The 19069-nt window shown below is 45.0% G+C and overlaps 1 protein-coding gene across 1 annotated transcript; it reads left to right on the top strand.

Annotated features, from left to right (window-relative positions):
* Positions 1–446: 446 nt before the first annotated feature.
* FBXW12 (F-box and WD repeat domain containing 12) lies at positions 447–18314 on the top strand. Its single transcript, XM_088023347.1, has 11 exons — positions 447–667; positions 999–1156; positions 1283–1344; positions 1442–1599; positions 2250–2368; positions 7415–7624; positions 8211–8369; positions 9547–9757; positions 10213–10391; positions 10465–10598; positions 15837–18314. Exons 1-11 carry the CDS (start codon positions 523–525, stop codon positions 15934–15936), a joined length of 1635 nt encoding a protein of 544 aa, XP_087879473.1. The 5' UTR covers positions 447–522; the 3' UTR covers positions 15937–18314.
* The last annotated feature ends 755 nt before the right edge of the window (positions 18315–19069 follow it).

The raw sequence follows: 19069 nt of genomic DNA, 5'->3' as shown, positions 1-19069 counted from the left end.
TCGAGCCCCACATCGGGCTCCCTGCTCAGTGGGGAACCTGCTTCTCCCTCTGCCTGCCGCTCCCCTGCTTGTGCTCTCTCGCTCTAATAAATAAATAAAATCTTTAAAAAAAAAAATGCCAAGCTGATTCCCTATGCCGGTGATTTGGAACTTAAAGGATGTCCCACAGAGACTTGAATTTGATGACTGTGAGCGTGTCAGTCAGAACTTCCTAGAGTTCTGACAAGTTCATCAGCTCCTAGAGCGGCCCCAGATCCTGCACTTTCAGTTCCCAGCACCAAAGGAGGTCTTGTGGAACACGTTTAAACAATGGACCCTAACGAGCAAACACTGGGAGGAAGGCCCTCAGCTGCGGGGATCTGGCCCCAGGGAGGAGGCCGAAGTGTGCACACCTGCGGCCTGTTTCTATCAGAGCCGGATGAGCTATGGGTGGAAATCGCCCTGAGTGCTGCAGACGTGGGCCAAGCCTTTAAATTCAGAGCAACGGGAGAGGAGCCTGGATGGAGGTGCAGCCCGTTGAAGATGGAGTTCCACGTGCCTGATGTGCCGCTGTTGAAAATCTTCTCCTTCCTGGACGCATTCAGCTTGCTCCAGGCTTCCCAAGTGAACAGGGTAAATGCTCTCCACAGGCTGCTCTCTGTCGGACCCGCCCCACCCCCCTCCACAAGTCCTCGCACAGACTCCCTTCACTGCAGCGCCTCCGCATCTTGGCGACCCCAGCCTTAGACCCACACAGCCTCCCTCACTGCTTACATTTACCCTGCTCAGGCCCATTCCTTCAGCTCCCATAGGCCCAGGGCCCTGGATTGCAGCTGCCTCTCTTGACCAGGTTGAGCACCGATTCGCGGAATAGCAGAGTGCTGCACTGGGTGTTGGGGAGTTAACATCCCTCGCTCTGAGGCCCTCACATTTTGTTAAGCGAAAAGGACGCTGTGCTGACTACATGGTCCTTGTGACTCCCGTTTCAAGCCCCAGGAAACCCACGTTTCTCCCGCAAGAATTCCGAGTGCCTGTCCTCGCGGCGATGGGCCTCTGCGGTTACTGTGTGCGGGTCTCCCTACACTGGGAGGGCTTTGAGAGCCCGGATGGTGGCTGCTTAACCCATGAGGGTTTTGCTCCCAGAACAAAGGAGAGCAGAGGAGGAGCCAACGTCTGGGTACGGACTGCCTGCTTACCTCTTCCTTTCTCTCCCTCAGTGCTGGAATAGCGTTGCAGAGAATGATCAGCTGTGGAGGTGAGCAAGGGAAGGGTAAGGTGGGAAGGCCCGTGTTTCTCACGGGAGGAAGAGGACATCCGAGTGTGTACCAAGGCGGCCTGTGTGGGGCTGCGCTGGGAGAGGCACAAGTGAGGCTTACGGTGAGGAAAGGGTCCATGAGACCAGTGCTGCTGAGGAGGAGGACTGACCAGGGGCAGCCTGGGGGGCTGATGACTCTGTTTCCAGAAACCTGTGTCTGAGGAAATGGAGCTTCTGCAACTTCTCCCTGTGCCTGGGCTCACAGACCTGGAAGCAGTTTTTCCTCAAACAAACAAGGCTGGAGTACCGGATGGCATCGGTAAAGCCAGAGGACTTCATCTTCAAAGAAGCAAGTGGGAACCTTGGTACGGGGATAGGGGTCCCCTAGAGGAACATGACAAACGAGTTTTAAGAAACTTTTTTTTTTTTTCCCTGTGTCTTCATTCAGTGAAGAGAAAGAAAATGAAAGCGTAGTGGGACTGGGTTGCTGTGGTAGCGGTCATGGTCTCCCTGCGTCTTCTCTTGTCCCCCACGGTCTGTGGTGCATGGAGAGACCAGAGTGATCTTTTCATGAGCTAAAATCAGGCCCCATGACTCCCTTTCTCCAAAGGCTTCCTGTCCCTCCTAGAATAAAAATGTTAAACAAAAGGGAAACTTAACAGAGCTTCTACCATTCACTCTATTCCTAGTTATCTCTTTTAAAACTCAGAACAGTTCTCTGATGGAGACCTCTTTATCCCCATTTTATGGATGGGGATTATGTATGTATATATTTATGTAAGGAAACTGAAACAAAGGAGGAAAAACAAGTCGGCCAGTGTCTCCCAAATGACCAATCTGCAATGGGAACCCGCGTTTGGATGACTCTGGAGCCAGCCTCTTCTCTTCTCCATAATTGTTTCCCAAACCCTCCTAAGAGGTGCAGGAAAACTTAGTTATCTTTCCAAAGTCCTCTTTATTCGATTGGATCATCCCTCAATTATCTGGTGGCCCAGTATTGTCTGTTTCCTTCTAGGAATCTTAGGACCTATGGCTTATCTGTCAGGACATGGCCACACAATGGATAGACAGGAGAAGTCAGTCATTTGTACGGTGTCGTCAAAGCACATGCTTTATGCCTGGGACGTGCAGGAGGTGAGTCTGGCCAGTGAGGAGCACAAATAAAGCCTCGCTCTGTCCATCCTGTTCCACACAGGCAGCAAGTGCTGGGGGGAAATGCTACTTGGAATTGATGACAGAAATGGAGTTTCGAATCGAGTCTTCTAATTGGTAAACTGTGACCTTTCCATTTAGACTGTAGACACACAGAAAATTCACTTTTTAATGTGTTTTTTTTTTTCAGATTTTATTTATTTGTCAGAGAGTGCGTGCACACACAAGCAGGGGGAGAAGCAGACTCCCCACTGAGCAGGGAGGCCGACGCGGGACTCGATCCCGGGACTCCAGGATCATGACCTGGGCCAAAGGCAGTCGCTTAACCAACTGAGCCACCCAGGCATCCCTAACGTGTATTTCTGTATATAAATTTGTACAAGGATTTATTTTCTATTGGTAACGTGGAATGGCTGTGAAATACACTTTGGGTGTTGTGCATCTTCATGACCTATTCTACCGCCTCTCCGTCAACTGTTGGCATTTGTTACATTGACTTTTTCAGGAAGTGGTCTCTAACTCCGATCACTTCCAAGGCGGACAAAGGTCTTCTACATCAGGACCAGTATATGTAGTGCAAGAATCGCTAGATAGGAAATTGGAAGACCCCAACGTGGGCCCCAAGTTATTGTATTTTCTTGGCTTTCCCTGTTTGGATTTTTCTCCTCTCCCTGTCAAAAGTATATAATGACACTTTTTCACACAGGGTCTTCTGAAGAAAACCCTTTATGAATATATGAGTTGGCAGGAGAATGATGAAATAAAAGTCTAGAAGGGACTCCTAAAGTTATACAATGCTTTTTAAAAAAGATTTTATTTATTTGACAGAAGAGATCACAAGCAGGGGGAGGGACAGAGGGAGAGGAGAAGCAGGTTCCCCACTGAGCAAGGAGCCCAGTGCAGGACTCGATCCCAGGACCCTGGGATCATGACATGAGCTGAAGGCAGACACTTAACCCACTGAGCCACCCAGGTGCCCCTAAAGTTATACAGTGTTATATGTCAATTACATTTCACTAAAGCTGAGAAAATCAGAAAGGTACTTTCTTGGATAATTTGCTCTAGGGGAAACCAGTCACCATGTCCCTGAGGACATCCAAGCAGCCCAGTGGATGACCTACTTGGCAAAGATCTCAGGCCTTCTGCCACCAGCCAACACCATCTTTGCAGTCATGTGAGTGAACCACCTTGGAAGCTAACCTTCTGTCCTTCAGATTATTGTGTCTCCAGTCAACATGCTGCAACCTAGTGAAGAACCCAAAACCAGAGCCACTCAAGGAATCCCCTCCTGAATTTTGGACCAACAGAAGCTGTGTGAGATAAGTGTTTATTGCTTTGAGCTGCTATGGCATTTGTTAGGCAGCAACAGATAACAGTTTTTAGTACAGCTTTTCTTAAAATTTAAGATGTGGAAGCAGCTTTGGAACCAGGCAGTGGGAAGAAGCTAGAAAGACTCAGGAGAGTTTGGGACTTTGAGGAGACCTAGCAAAAACCTAGTGGCCTGCCATGAGGCTGCCAGTGAAGACTTAAAGGGAAATGTAAACAAAGATATTGGACACTGGAGGAAACAATGTTCTTGTTACAGAGCTGCAGAAATTTTTAACAACATTGTCACCCCAGGTAATGAGAAAACTAGTGAACATATCCAAGGAATTGAGTGTTCTTATTAAGGAGAATTCCAGGCGGAATGCTGAGTGCTGACTGCTGCTTGCTGTTTGTAGTAAAACGAGAGAAGAGGGGAGGATACAATGACTGTCAGAGAAAAGAGAGCCAAGGATTGCTAGTTCCGAAAAGTTGCAGCCTTTCAGAGGGCAAATGATGCTAAAATTTAAGATGTAGACTCTAAGCAAGATCAATCCAAGGCAGTGTCAATAAACCATATTATAAAGGTGAAGCCAAAGAGTGACTGCAAAATTCTTTATTAGACCACAGAAAGATCTAAGGGGGTGCCTCAGAACTGAGGTCAAGCAATGGACCTCAAAGTTTAAAGCCTTGTCCTCACCAGCCCCAGCAGCAGCCCAGGATGTCAGGGGATTTATCTCAAAGACTTGTGGGTGCAGCTCTTGTCTAATGACATCAACTTCAAGTTTCTTGGGAGACCCACAAAGTTTTTTCAGGGAATCATATTGGCAGAAATGCCGCCAGCTTGAATGTTAAGGGGTTGAAATATCACAACAGGAAAAGAGGCCTTTGAATCCCAAACTTTTGTAGGGAAGAAGCAGCCTGTGAAACTACTCAGCTATGGAATTGGGCCACCGTATATGGACAGGGCAGGATAACTCAGAAGGCAGAACCCAGAGCCAGTGAGTGGAGCCACGAGTCCTGAAGAATCTTTCCCAGGTCTTGAATCCTGATCAACATACTACCAGCATGTTCTCTGTTGGAGCTCAAATTTTCTGTGTAGCACTGACTCCCGCTTTTCTACCACCATTTTCCTTTTTTTTTTTGAATGAGAGTGTCTGTAATGTTATCCTTATCTGTGCTATAATCTCCTAGCCTTCTATTTTGGGGATAGGGGTCAGACAACTTATATATTTAGTTCTGAGGTTTTCACATCAAGATGAGCTGAATCTAAACAGCCTCATTGCATTAAACGATGAGATCCTAGATTTTCAGATGATGCTGTAATGGTGAGACATTTGGGGGCATGGGACATGGCGAGTGTATTTTGCATGTGGGAGGGAGGTGAGTTATTAGGGACTGCAGGGTGGAGTGTGTCAGCCAGTCTGGAAGATGGCCTCAGTATTCCTTGTCCCATGTTCATGATCCTAGGTAGTCCACTGGACATTGTCACCAACTGGACATTGTGGAAATGATGGTGTGTAACTTCTGAAGATATGTCATAAAAGACACTTCCTCTCTCTTGAGTCATTGGCTCCTAGAAAGCCAGCCACAGTGTTATGAGGAGCCTTAAGAAGCCCTACAGGGAAGGTCTGTGTGGTGAAGTACTGAGGGCTGCCGGTAGCCAGCACCAACTTGCCAGCCTTATGAGTCAGCCATCTTGGACTCATCCTTATGAAGCCAACTTCAACCTCGTAAGAGACCCTGAGCCACAAACCACCTAGCCAAGCGGCACCTGAATTTCTAACAGAAACTGAGATAACAAAAACTTCTCTTTTAACCACCCAGTTTTTATAGAGAGGGTTTATTTTTATTTTTATTTTTTGAAGATTTTATTTACTTATTTGACAGAAAAATAGCGAGAGCAGGAACACAAACGGGGAGTGGGAGAGGGAGAAGCAAGCTTCCTGCCGAGCAGGGAGCCCGATGCAGGGCTCAATCCCAGGAGTCTGGGATCATGATCTGAGCCAAAGGCAGACGCCTGACCATCTGAGCCACCCAGGTGCCCCTGGAGAGGGTTTATTTTTATTTATTTTGCTTATTTAAAGAAAAATTCCAGTGTAGTTAACATACAGCATTATATTAGCTTCAGGTGTACAATATAGTGATTCAGCAATTCTGTACATCACCTGGTGCTCATCATGACACGTGCACTCCTTAATCCCCATCACCTGTTTCCCATCTCCCACCCCCACCTCTGGTAACTTCTCTATAGTTAAGAGTTTGTTTTTTGGTTTGTCTCTTTTCTGTTTGTTTCTTCCACATATGAGTGAAATCCTGTGGTATTTGTCTTTCTCTATTTCACTTAGCATTATACCCTCTAGATCCATCCATGTTGTTGCAACTGGCAAGATTTCATTCTTTTTCATGGCCAAGTAGTATTCCATTGTGTGGGTGTGGATGTGTGTGTGGGTGAGGACACACACCCACACACACACACACACATCAATCTTCTTTATCCATTCATCTATCGATGGACCCTTGGGTTGCTTCTGTATCTTGGCTGTTGTAAATAATGCTGCAATGAACATAAGGATGCATATATCTTTTCAAATTAGTGTTTTCCTTTTTTTCAGCCAAATACCCAGTAGAGGACTTGCTGGGCCATGTGGTAGTTCTGTTTTTAATTTTTTGATGAACTTTCATACTGTTTTCCACAGCAGCTGCCCCAGTTTGCATTCCCACCAACAGGGCACAAGTGTTCCTCTTACTCTGCACCCTTGCGGACACTTGTTGGTCATTGCATTTTTTATTTTAGCCATTCTGACAGGTGTGAGGTGATTTTAAGCCACCCAATTTGGGGATGATTTATTGCACAGCAATAGATAACACTACACAGGCAACCTGAGTGTTACAAATCAAAATGGTGATTACATTTGGGGATTGTACAGATGTTAATAGAGCAAGTGCTACAAGTGGGCTTAGAAGTAGTTATTATGATCAATTTATAATAACTAAAATTTTACATTTATTTTGTGTTCTTTTCTCTTCGTATGATATACTTCACAATTTTTTAAAGGCTAAAGAAAATCTAGAAGGGAAACTTTCTTCTGTCTTATTTGCAATGTACAAAATTGATGGAATAACAATTATGAGAGTTGATATTCTTTGAATTCCTACTGTGGACAAGGCAGAATTTTTTTTTTTTTAAGATTTAGTTATTTATTTGGGAGGGAAGGGAGAAGGAGACAGAAATCCAAGCAGACTCCGTACTGAGCATGGAGCCCGATGTGGGACTCAATCTCACAATCCTGAGATTATGACCTGAGCCAAAACCCAGTTAGATGCCTAACCGGCTACACCACCCAGGCGTCCCTAGGCAGAATTCTAAGAATGTTTCATGTGCTGTGAAATGTAATATGACAGCCCTGTAAGAAGCCACAATGGTAAGTAACTTGCTGAATGTAACACTGTTAGTCAGAGGCAGAACTGACTTGAGCCCAGAAGCGTGATCATTCTTTATGCTCATCACATAGTGAGATCTTGTCTTTGAATATACTACATTGTTTCTTTTCTGCGTTCAGTACCCCTCCAATAATCGAGATGTTTAGAATTCTCTTACTCTTTTCCCAGAAGCGAGAAATGGATCTGATTTGGAGGAGGCTTCCAAAAAAACACTGGCCGAAAGAAAGCCCAGTAGGTGTGCAGAGTTCCTTGCGCACCGACAGTGTTCCTTTCATTTTCTAGGGCACTATGATCTGGTCCAGCCCAGTCCAGCAGTCTAGTATCGTGCGTCTGGCAACCCTCCCTCAGCTGCATCTTGCATTCACTGCGGATTTGGAGGGAACTGTCAAAGTGTGGAATTGTCAAGATGAGGATGCCCTGGCTACTCTCACCATGCCTCGGGCCTGTTTTTCCTTGGAAAGCTGTCTCACAAATGATGGCCCATTCCTGATGGTAAGTGAGCCCTTCACCTAGAGAGGGCCCACAAAACAAAATGCCTGTTGCCTTGACAGGCATTGTGACCCCCATGACTGTCACATCACTGTCTGTCTTCTTGGAGTCATCGCTACCACATACCCTGAGAGTCCGAACATATCCACGAATGTTGGCCATACAAACCTCACTACCATCTTGGCCCTTGATCTACCACAAGTACGTTTCCCTAGTCATTCTTCCAGAAAAAAAAAAAAAAAAAAGCCTCCCTGAATGATTTCCTATCTATATCTCTTCTTTCAAGTGTGTATTGTATAGTACTTGACCTTGGACAGGGATTAGGGAGAGCGAGCTGTGGGTTTGGGAAGACACTGAGAAAAGAACAGTGTTGATGTGCTATGAATAACTATGCTGGAGAAGAGTGCTTTGGGGCTTAGAAAGTTTTATTCCTTGGGATCATTCTCACAACGCTGAGGCAGCTTTTCATCTCCATTATGGGATTGAAGAAACCATAGTATGTTTTACAGCTGACAATCAATCCTGCTTTCTGTGTGCTCTAGGATTTCCTGTCTCCTTCCATTGACGTGGTGGTGGTGTTTGGTTTCAGGTAGGCAACTCTGAAGGTGACATCTACACACTGACAGTGCCTGAGCTAAGGGGTGTCTCTAAAGTCAGTGCATTTAAATATAGTGTTGACCTCCTACACTGCTCTCCCGACAAGAAATGGATCTTTGCATCTGGGACACATCAGAATATCTTGCCAGTGGTAGGTGTTGCTCTGTGCTTTAACTTTGGGAGCAGAGGGTCAAGCATTAGGAAGGTGGGGTTTAGGAAGTGTTGGAGAAGCTGAAGAACTCAGGGAGGACCACACATAGTGCTCCCTCCTCTCAAAGGCCATATTGCATATAGAATCCATTTTTGTAGCCAAGAAAAAATGTTCTGGGATTTCTGGGTGGTTCAGTCAGTTGAGTGTCTGCCTTCAGCTCAGGTCATGATCCCGGGGTCCTGGGATCAAGTCCTGCATCGGGCTCCCTGCTCAGCAGGGAGCCTGCTTTCCCCTCTACCTGCCACTTACCCCTGCTTGTGGTGGCATGTCCCCCCTCTCTCTGACAAATAATATCTTAAAAAAAAGGAAAAAAGAAACAGTGTTCTTTGAAGTGGTAGTGTCAAGTTGCAAGAAAAAAAAGTTTATTAAGGAAAATTTCCTCATGAAGCCTGAATCAGCCAAAGAGCTAGAGGAAGGTGAGAGAGGTCTCAGGAAAGGAGGATCTTTGGTAACCTTGTTCATTTTAGCTTTCCTTGCTTTACTTTTATCCACCTTGGCTGGAAGGGACAAAGAAGTCCAGAAGTAACTAAGAACGTATCAGCCTCCGAATGTCCCTCTGAGAAAGTTTGCGGCCGTTGAGTCTGCCATTTTTACTACGTGGCTCGTGCGGACCGCACACCAGGGAGCAAGGAGCTGAGAGGACGCAGCGAAAGCCGACCCGCGCTAGACGAGTTCCCCAAGCAGGGAAAAATTGGTCCACCCAATGGCAGCTTGATCTGGGCTCCAGTGTGGCCAGACGGTTTTATAACCCCTGGGAGTGCCAGAAGAGCAGCTTTGGGGACTTTGCTCCCTGCATGACCGTGCCAGGCAGGAGAGGAAGACGGTCCTTGGATGTCAGATGACAAGCAGGGACTACTTAATGCTCCCTGAGATTCAGAGTAAAGCTTTGGCCACAAAACAAGCCTTTTTTTTTTTTTTTTTTAAAGTAGGCTCCATGCCCAGTGTAGGGCTTGAACTCCTGACCCTAAGATCAAGAGTCACATGCTCTACCGACTGAGCCAGACAGGCACCCCCACAAAACAAGGACTTTTAAGGAGGCTTTTCTGGAGTCACTCCTGCCCTGACATGCTATAACTTCTCCCTTCACCTGACTACATGTGCAATAATCTCTCCCCAGGTGTTTCTCACAGAGAGCTTACTGAAACCGTCAGAAGGCAAAAGCCCTCTGTCACTCTCCATCCCATTTCCATCCTGCTGCAGAGCCTGCTGGGCCCCAAGGAGGACAGGCAGGATAACAGTGATGTACCGAAGAGGCTCTTTCAAAAAGACAGGATTTACCACCTTTGAGCTAATGGCTGAGAGGACAGGGGACAGAACAGACATCCAAGGTAGGTTGTGCCCCATCAGAGACATGGTTTCTAGTCCCTTCCGTGTGTGCATTCTTTGGGAGGCCTAACTCTGTGGTAAGGGGGCAGAGGGTTTCTTTAGCTGGAGGGGATTTCTTTACCCCAGGCCTGCCTGCCTCTCATGCCCATGCTCTGACCTCTACTATGCTCCACCCCACTCTTGGGCAGGTCTGTTCAGATTCCCATCCTGCTTTAGGGCCTGGATCCCAGTGCCTCCTCCATGTCTGAGCTGTTACGGTCCACCGCCCCCGGTTCCTGGGTCCGGGCACCCATCACCGTGGTCGGTGACATCTGTTTGTCACTGGCCTGCCCTTCGTTTTCCTCACCAGACTGAGGTCCCCTGAAAGGAGCGAGTGTTTTTTCATTCCATGTAAAGCCAGTATGCGGACTGAAGGATCCCCAGCTTGCCTGCACGTGTATGTTTTGCATGAAAACAGCCCATCAGATTGCAACTTTCCTGTTGCCGCTTCATATGGAGAGTCCTATTTGGATGGGAGTCGGAGACGGAAATATGATTGTCTTTGAGAGTGGGCCGTCCCTATTCCTCTTCACCATCAGTGGCCACCTGCTGCAACGATTTGAGGACCACCAGAGGACCATCGGCAACTTATGGGTGGTAGGTATGAGCCTCCTCCGCCCACCGCTCGTGGCTCTGACTCTGGGCCGCTCATCCCAGGTATCCTTTGAAGGATTCTGTGCACGTCCTCACCACATCCATGGATGATTCTCTGCACCTGTACATGTGGGAAGAGGAAGGCCGTTATCCATACCTCAGGAGCTGCTGTCACCTGGAGCACCTAGGGAGCGACCCAGCACCGAGCTGGTAAGCCCTGCCTTGTGACTTACCTTGCCTTAAAGATTTCAACTTTTGATATAAAAAAATGAAGGGATAATAAGGGAGGTTTATAAAAAGAGTTTCTGAGGATGTATTTAAATAAACTTATGTCCAGAAAGAGAATTGCTAGTTCTTGGCATGTGTTCACAGCCCTTGCAGTACATTTCAAAAGGCTTTCCAAAAGGGCTCCCATTTGCTTGCCCACAGCAGAATATGCGACATTTATATCCTCAATACCTGTCTTTTCTTGCAAGGTTTATACCTTTTTTGAGTTCGTTCGTCATTTGGGTTGCTTTTTTTTTTTTTTTTTAAGATTTATTTGTCTGAGAGAGAGAGCGAGCACGAGCAGGGGGCAGAGGCAGAGGGAGAAGCAGGCTCCGCGCTGAGCAGGGAGCCCAATGTGGGGCTCGATCCCAGGACTCTGGGTCACAACCTGAGCTGAAGGCAGATGCTTAACCGACTGAGCCACCCAGGCGCCCCTGGGGCGCTTCTTTAGCGAGCTGTCTTTATCTCCGTTTTAGTTTTCTTGTAGATTGCTTGCCTTCATCTAAATTGTTTTTCTTGAGATTTTACATACCATACATAGAGGTCTTGTCTTTTATATACATTGTTGCTTGTCCTTATGTTTATCTTTGGTAATATCTAACAAAGCACAAATACATGTATTCTTCCAACTGCAAGTACCACTAGCAGGAGTTTACTTTGGATTAGAAATCCATCTGTTGTTTATTGCAACAGGAGTTGTGATTGCCAAATGCTAGAAACTAACTGCCCAAACATAAGAGATTGTTTAAATTACTATGGCATATCCACATCATGGAGTATTGTGCAGCTGTAATTTAAATCTCTATGTTCAGATAAAATTTTCCAGTGTTTTTGAGGCAAAAAAATTTTAATCATATATAATTGATATATAATTATGCCTAACAGATTTTATTTTTTCTCTGTATCATAGCTAATTAATCTTAGCCTACTCTGAGTCAGAAATGCTTTTCTCCTTTCAATAATTTTAAAAAATTTTAAAAATTTATTTATTTGAGAGAGAGAGAGAATGAATGGGGCAGAGAGAGAGAGAGAGAAGGAAGTAGACTCCCCACTGAGCAGGGAGCCAGGCGGGAAGCTCAATCTTGACCCTGAGATCACCACCTGAGCTGAAATCGAGAGCCAGGACACTTGACCGACTGAGCCCCTGCAAGCTCCTCTCAATAATTTTAAATACTTCCCCTTCATATCACATGTTCCATACCGTGTAGCATTATGTCTTTTATCCATCTAATTTTTTTAACAATGCAAAGAAATTTTATGTCTTCCCCAAATAGAGTCCAGTTGTCCAACACAGTTTGAGTTTTGGCAAAAACGTAAGGTCTTTTAATCAGAAGTACAATCAAACCACAGAATATTTCCATCATCCCCAGTTTTCTTAGGCTCCATTGTAGGCTGTCCCTTCTTCCATCCCCAGCACCAGGCAACCACTGATCTGTTTTCTGTCCCTATTAATTAGTTACATTTTCTAAACTTTTATGTAAATGGGATTACATAGTATATATTCCTTTGTGTGTCTCGCTTCTTTCAGTGAGCGTGGTGGTTTTGAGATTCACCCTTGCTGGGTGTATCAGGAATTCACTCCCTTTTGCGGTTGAGTGGTTAGTGTGTGGTTGTACGGATGGACCACAGTTCATCACCTCACCAGCTGAGGGTCATTTATGTTGTTTCTAGCTTGGGATGAACATGTTTTCATATTTACCTAAGAGTGGAACTGTCGGGTCATATGGTATGTTTGACTTTATAAGAAACTGCAAAACTCCTAGGGGGCTGTACGTCTTCGCATTCCCACTTGGTATTGCTCCAGTTTTGTTTTATTTATTTTACATTCCAATAGGTGTATAGTGTGCTCTCATTATAGTTGTGTATTTCCCTAATGATGTCAAGCAGCTTTTCATTTGCTTTTTTGCAATCCAGATACCTTCTTTGGTGAAGCATTGGTTCAAATCTTTTGTACAGTATTTAGTTGGGTTGTTTATTAATAGCGAGTTTTGATAGTTCTTTATATATTTGGAATATAAATTTTTATCAGATAAGGATTTGCAAATATTTTCTCCCACTTTGTGGTTTGTCTTTCTACTCTAACACTGTCTTTCATCGAGCAGGTGTTCTTAATTTTTTTTTAAAGATTTTATTTATTTATTTGACAGAGAGAGAGAGAGAGAGACAGCAAGAGAGGGAACACAAGCAGGGGGAGTGGGAGAGGGAGAAGCAGGCTTCCCACTGAGCAGGGAGCCCGATGTAGAGCTCGATCCCAGGACCCTGGGATCATGATCTGAGCCGAAGGCAGACGCTTAATGACTGAGGCGCCCAGGCGCCCCAGGTGTTCTTAATTTTGATGAATCTCCAATTTTTCTTCTAAAATGATTGGGCTCTGGATGTTGTATCTAAGAAATTTTTGCCTATCCCAAGGTCACTAAGGTTTTCCCCTTTGTTTTTGTCAAAACTGTATAATTTGTATATTTGTATAGTCCTGGTTTGCTAAGGGTTTTTATCATCAATAGATGTTTAATTTTGCCAATGCTTTTCCTGCATCAATTACTAGAGCATATGTTTCCTTTTTAGATTGTTAATAAGACAAATTACAGTGATTTTTTTTTTAAGATTTTGATTAGAGAAAGAGAGAGAGCGTGTGCATGAGCAGGGGGAGGGTTAGAGGGAGAGGGAGAAGCAGACTCCCCGCTGAGCAGGGAGCCCAAGGCAGTGCTCGGATCCCAGGACCCTGGGATCATGACCTAAGCCGAAGGCAGTCACTTAACTGACTGAGCCACCCAGGCGCCCCATAACTATGAATTCTTTGGTTTTATTTTTTTTTAAAGATTCTATTTATTTGAGAGTGTGCGTGCATGAGTGCATGTGAGAGAGAGAGCGTGCGTGCATGCGCGCACTTCCTGCCAAGCAGGGAGCCCAACTCAGGACTGGATCCCAGGACCCTGAGCCAAAGGTAGATGCTCAACCGACTGAGCCACCCCTTTGCCTCTCTTTGTCAGTCTTTTGGAGGTTTATCAATTTTATCTTTTCAAAGAAATAGCTTTTCTTTTGTCTTTTTTTTTCTCAGTTTCATCTCTGCTCTCTTATTTTCCTCCTTCCTGCTTTGGTTAATTTTGTTCTCTAATTTTTGAGGTGGAAGCTTAGATTATTGCTTTGACACCTTTTTTTTTTTTTTTTTTTTTTTTAGATTTATTAGAGAGTGCATGAGTGAGCCATGGGAGGGGCAGAGGGGGAAAAAGAGAATCTCAAGCAGACCCCCTGCTGAGTGTGGAGCCCTACACAGGCCTGAGATCACAACCAGAGCCGAAACCAAGAGTTGGTCACCCAGGAGTCCCAAGACCTCTCTTTTTAAATAATAGCATTTGATGCTCCAAATTCCTCACCAAGCACTGCTTTGGCTGCAACTTTCGAATTTCAACTGACTGGATTTTCATTTTCACTCAGTTCCATATACTTTTTAAATTCCCTTTCCCCCTTGACCCATGGATTTACTATTTATTTTCTAGTTTTTATTCAAACTCCAGTTTGAATATATATATTGTAATATATGTAATATTTAATGTAATATTAGTTTCAGGAGTGAAGACCCATGGATTATTCAAAAGTATGGGCGCCTGGGTGGCTCAGTTGGTTAAGCGACTGCCTTCGGCTCAGGTCATGATCCTGGAGTCCCAGGATCGAGTCCCACATCGGGCTTCCTGCTCAGCAGGGAGTCTGCTTCTCCCTCTGACCCTCTTCCCTCTCGTGCTTTCTATCTCTCGTTCTCTCTGTCACTCAAATAAATAAATAAAATCTTTAAAAAAAAAAACAAAAGTATGTTTATTTTTCAAGTGTTTGGATATTTTATTGCTATCTTTTTGATTTCTAGGTTGAATCAATTAAAGAGAGCATACTCCATATGTTTTTTTTTCTTCTATGTCTGTCGAACTTTGCTTTATGACCCAGGGTATAGTGTATGTTAGTGAATGTTTGATGTGTGTCTGAAAAGAATGTGTACCCTGCTCTTGTTGGGTGGAATGTTTTGTAATTGACGTCGGCATCACCTTGTTGATTATCTGTTTCAGTTCCTCCATACTCTTTCTGATTTTTGATCTAGTGGTTCTATCAATTATGAGAGAAGATTGAATTTTCTGACTATAAATGTGGATTGATCTTTTTCCTTTAAATTCTATCAGTTTTTATTTTATGCATTTTGCAGCTCTGTTATTTGGTGCATATACATTTAGTAGTATTATGTCTTCTTGGTTAGTTGGCCCTCTTACATTTGTGTAATAACCCTCCTTGGCCTTGGCAATTTTCTTTGCTCTGAGGTCTACTTTACCTGTTATTAATTTAGCTACTCCTGTTCTCTCTTGATTAATGTTTGTGACATTGTTTTCCTCCACCTTACTGCAGGGAGGAAATGGTCAACAGGGCTCTACCTCGGTCTTTGCAGGGGAGAGGTAAAGGTACCACCTTTGCTTGGGTTAGTGCAAGGCAGGGATGGTCAACAGAACTCTATCCCCACTGTTTCTGGACTCCTGGAGAAGAGGGGTAGGAGTATCACCTCATTAATACAGGATAAGAATGGTTGACAGGGCCATGCCCCACAATCTCTACATCACCCCCATGGGGAGGGAGGCATGGCCTCTTAGTATTCTCCTGGAAGAGGGCAGGTATAATCAAAGGGAACAGAATTCTATTTTAAAATGAAAATATTCTCTCTCAGGGGACCTGGGTGCCTCAGTCGGTTAAGCATCTGCCTGCAGCTCAGGTCATGATCTTGGGGTCCTGGGATCGAGTCCTGCAACAGGCACCCTGCTCAGCAGGGAGTCTGCTTCTCCCTCTCCCTCTGCCCCTCCCCCTTCTCGTGTCTTGCTAGCACTCTCTCTAATGAATAAAAAAAAATCTTTAAAAAATATTCTCTCTCATCATTATTAAATAATATATCTGATTTGCTAGGTTATCTTGAGAATTCCGGCAGGTGCTATCTCAGAGCAGGTTGGGATTGCTACTCTTGCAGTTAATAATCAGCATAACTGTGTCAGATCTGTGCAGTCAAAACCAAATCTAAGAATAACTTCAGTGATCAAAGGACCAATTCGTTTGGGAAGAATATTCATATCTTTGTCAGGTTCAAATTTAGTCTTATCAACAATGAATATAATTACTTTGCCATTTGTCCACTGATGATCTTGTTTTTTCTGTTGGCAGCTACGTCTCCAAAGCAATATGTGATGATATGAGCATAGTATGTGTGGTGTCCAGAATTCGTGAATCCAGCATTCTGGTGATGTATTCTTTGCATATGTAATGTGGAAACTGATGGAATTAACCTTGCATCATCTCCCTCAATGTAGTAAAGAGAATTCTATTCGCAAACCCAGAATGATTGTTTTAGTGATATTAGGAAAGAAGCAATGATTTAACTACCTATAGTAAATCAGACACTGTAACAGACAGTACAGATCCGGCACTATACAGACAGAAGGCAGAGCAACATATCCTTTGTCCTTGCCAGCAGGGTGAGTATAGAATACTAAGGGAGTAAAATATAACTGGGCGCAGATCAATTCAAAGGGAGCCTATATCGGGGGAAAGCATGACTTCAGACTGAGGCTGGTTTAAAGGGGGCACCCGGCTCAGTAGGGCATGCAACTTTATTTTTTTTTTTAAGATTTTATTTATTTGACAGAGCGAGTGAGTGCACAGAGGGAGCAGCAAAGGGAGAGTGAGAAACAGACTCCCCACTGAGCAGGGAGCCCAATGTGGGGCTCGATCCCAGGACTCTGGGATCACAATCTGAGCCGAAGATCTGTTTGACTGAGCCACCCAGGCACCCGAGCATGCAACTCTTGATCTCAGGGTTGTGAGTTTGAGCCCTATGTTGGGCGTGGAGCCTACTTTAAAAAAAATTGTAAAAGTGAAGGTCATCTGTATTAGTCAGTGTCCTCTAAAATGCAAGCAAAACCTAAATGTGTTAGAAAAACATAGACGTTAATATTTAACGGCGGCTGGAAGTGACTCAGAATATAGATGGTAATACAAAAATGCCGAAGAGGATTAGGAAATAGAACATACAGCAAAAGCTAAATCACATGGAACTTTCAATGTGCCTATTATCACAGCCACTGTAGTGGACATGATAAAGGACTGCCCCCTAAGTTTATCACTGGTTCAGGATCCGAAGTTTGGGGACAGAGTACTAATACATCAAGCCTGAGCCCCATGGGTGTGCTGTCCTGGCTGTGAGAGGGGGACACCGTACTCTCATGAGAATGCAATCTCAATGGGGGATTTCTCCAAGCAGCAGTGGGGGTTTCTGGGCTGTTAAAGTACCCACCATTCCCTCTTCCTCAAAATAAACTTGAAACTGTGACCAGGAGGATAAAGGAAAGTAAGTCAATGGAGGGTGGCTGGAGATGGACAAGGCTGGGTGGAGAAGCTGACAGGAGATGCCTTGTACACGGCACCTGGCAGTTCTGGGACAGTCGCATGTTTGGCTTCGGTCCGAAGCAAAGTCCGCGAGGAGGAATACACACTAACGTGGGGTGCAAAGTCAGGAAGTGTCAAGTCACACAGCTGCAGGATCTAACCCAAATGTTTCCTTTTTTAACAAAGGAGAAAAAAAGACCTATATTTTATAGATCTATGTTTTTTTAAAAAGTGAGTTAAAAGTAGCCCTAGCGTACACCTGTAATGAGTATCATGTCCTATGCCAAGTTTACCTCCGTTAAAAAAATGTAGCCATCGTGGCTAAGGAAAGCCCGTGAGGCCGTTTTTTTTATTCGAATCTGTTATAAAGGGAGTATGTGGCAGAGGACATGGAGGTGGAAGTGAGATAGAGGCAAAAATCTGTGGACCATATGTGCATGAGCACAAAGGATGTAGTTTGTCAGAGGAAACGGGTAAACAGAGTAAACAGGATCCCACAGCGCCTGTGATTTGTGAATAACTTAGAGACAAAACTGAATTGCTGTTGGGCTTTCATTTTCCAGGAAAAGGTGGTCAAGATAGGCAGAGAAAACTTTCTACACACAGCACCAAACGTTGTTCAAAACTGCAAATGCAAAAGAAAACCTTAAAATCTTTGGTGAAGGGGGCCGGAATTGAGAAACCCTCTAAGCTGGGAATGAAGAAAAAGGGTGAATCCAGAAAAGTCAAGAAATGCTGCATGCCTTATTCATAGGATTTTACAGGACTCCACAGTGGAACACAGGGCCCCTGCCAAAGTAGAAGTCAGTTCACAGCTCTGCAAGGTCTGGGACCCTCAGAAAAGTAACAGTCCTTTCCTTGTAGGTTAACTGAAGGGAAGTCTACCCATTGGAGAAGGATGATGGGGAGAGCTGCCTCTCTCAGCTTCAGGTATGGGTGGACTAAAAACGGAGAAACCATTCCCTCCAGAGAATTCCTAACCATAACCATACTCTCCTTGGAGGTGGAGTTGACATCAGTCAAGGTCCCAAGACTAGACAGAGGTCACACACATTAAGGTAATTTGGCCAACGTTTAATAAAGGAACCACTCTAATTTGGGTTTGTGGCGAAAAGAATTCAAGAAGCCACAGAAATAATACACCTAGGGGCATTTTAGCCCCTCCCTTTTGTAAACATCCCTACGGGGTGCTGGCAGTCCACTATTGACCTATGCTCGCTAATCCAGACCAGGTTTTGTTTCTGTCTCAGCCACAGGAAGCTCTGGGGGGGGCGGGGGGCGGGCCGGGCACCAGCTGCTGGGAAGAGTTAATCTTCCCCTACCTGTACCCAGAGGGTGCTGGCCTAGCCTAGCTGACTTAGTTACTGAAGGGGTACTGACTCCCCCCGCCCCACCTCTTCTTTCAGTGCCCTGGGCTGGCCTGTGTTAAAAGCCACCGCTACTAGGTGGGGGCTTATTATAGCTACAGAGAATTAAACAGGGCTATTCCTCTAATTAGAACACCTCTACTAGATATCACTGCTTGAATGGATACATTCAAGTGGTCCATAGATTTGACTAACACGGTTCTATTGAGTAAAGACTTTACCAGGGAGAGGGAGGCATCCTTTCCAGCACCCGTGTACTTTGCTCTGCTATAAGCACTGGAGCCAAGTGGACCTGCCCCTGACACCCAGGAGATGGAACTGTGAAAAAGGAAACCACACATGGTGTCCCTTAGGTTAGGTATCAGGTCTTGGTTGGTGGACTTGGGGCCTTAACCTAGCCGCAGTTTCAGCAGTCACCAGTCTACAGAGGACTTTCCTGGTCCGCACTAGATTTGCTGCTCGACCCCTGCTGTTCCCCTCTGGAGCGGCAACCTTGCCTAAAACAATGGGTTCTTTGCTAATAATCCCCTTGTCCCCCACTCCCTATCTTTAAAAACTTTTCCTTTTCTGTAACCCTCTGGAGGTCCCCTTTACTTGCTAAACAGAGATGCTGCCCAATTCACAAATGGATTAATAAAGCCCCTT

Source organism: Eumetopias jubatus, unplaced genomic scaffold (assembly GCF_037043125.1).
Source record: "Eumetopias jubatus isolate StellerSeaLion01/CBP00866 unplaced genomic scaffold, mEumJub1_p1.0 scaffold_1, whole genome shotgun sequence".
Classification (NCBI taxonomy): Eukaryota; Metazoa; Chordata; class Mammalia; order Carnivora; family Otariidae; genus Eumetopias; species Eumetopias jubatus.
This window is presented reverse-complemented; position numbering and strand designations above follow the sequence as displayed.